The sequence below is a fragment of the Carlito syrichta genome, unplaced genomic scaffold, assembly GCF_000164805.1.
Source record: "Carlito syrichta isolate Samal-C Ts95f unplaced genomic scaffold, Tarsius_syrichta-2.0.1 Scaffold173888, whole genome shotgun sequence".
Lineage (NCBI taxonomy): Eukaryota > Metazoa > Chordata > Mammalia > Primates > Tarsiidae > Carlito > Carlito syrichta.
This window is the reverse complement of record NW_007117984.1, coordinates 27,071-27,595: the sequence shown is the minus strand read 5'-3', so window position 1 is coordinate 27,595 and position 525 is coordinate 27,071. Positions and strand designations below refer to the sequence as shown.

The 525-nt window shown below is 72.0% G+C and overlaps 1 protein-coding gene across 1 annotated transcript in view; it reads left to right on the top strand.

Annotated features, from left to right (window-relative positions):
- The first annotated feature begins 10 nt into the window (after nucleotides 1-10).
- DUSP1 (dual specificity phosphatase 1) overlaps nucleotides 11-525 on the top strand; it is a 2,997-nt gene continuing 2,482 nt past the window's right edge. The window contains 1 exon segment of the mRNA XM_008051462.2: nucleotides 11-525. This exon segment is cut by the window's right edge and continues 106 nt beyond it. Within this exon segment, the coding sequence (XP_008049653.1) occupies nucleotides 291-525 (235 nt within the window). The 5' untranslated portion in view covers nucleotides 11-290.

Genomic DNA, 525 nt, shown 5'->3' with positions numbered 1-525 from the left:
CGGTCCCGCCCCCGAGAGGCCGCTTATAAGCGCGCTCCTCCGGGCCGGGCTCGCTGCGAAGGACGCCCGGGCTGTGGGTGCGACGTCGGCCGGAGGGGCAGTCGGGGGGACAGCGAAGAAGCCGAGGCGTCCGGATCCGGCTTGACGCCCCTCGCGCCGTCCAAAGGCAGATTTTGGTTAGACGCCAAAGAGACCCAGGCTTTTCCTCGAGAGCCGCCGCCCTGCCGTTGGCTTCCGGGGCCAGACAAAGCAGCGCAGGGCCGTGCACGCTGGGGGCGCTGAGGCCGGCCATGGTCATGGAGGTGGGCGTCCTGGATGCCGCGGGGCTGCGGACGCTGCTGGGGGAGCGCGCGGCGCAGTGCCTGCTGCTGGACTGCCGCTCCTTCTTCGCCTTCAACGCCGGCCACATCGCCGGCTCGGTCAACGTGCGCTTCAGCACCATCGTGCGGCGCCGGGCCAAGGGCGCCATGGGCCTGGAGCATATCGTGCCCAACGCCGAGCTGCGCGGCCGCCTGCTAGCCGGCG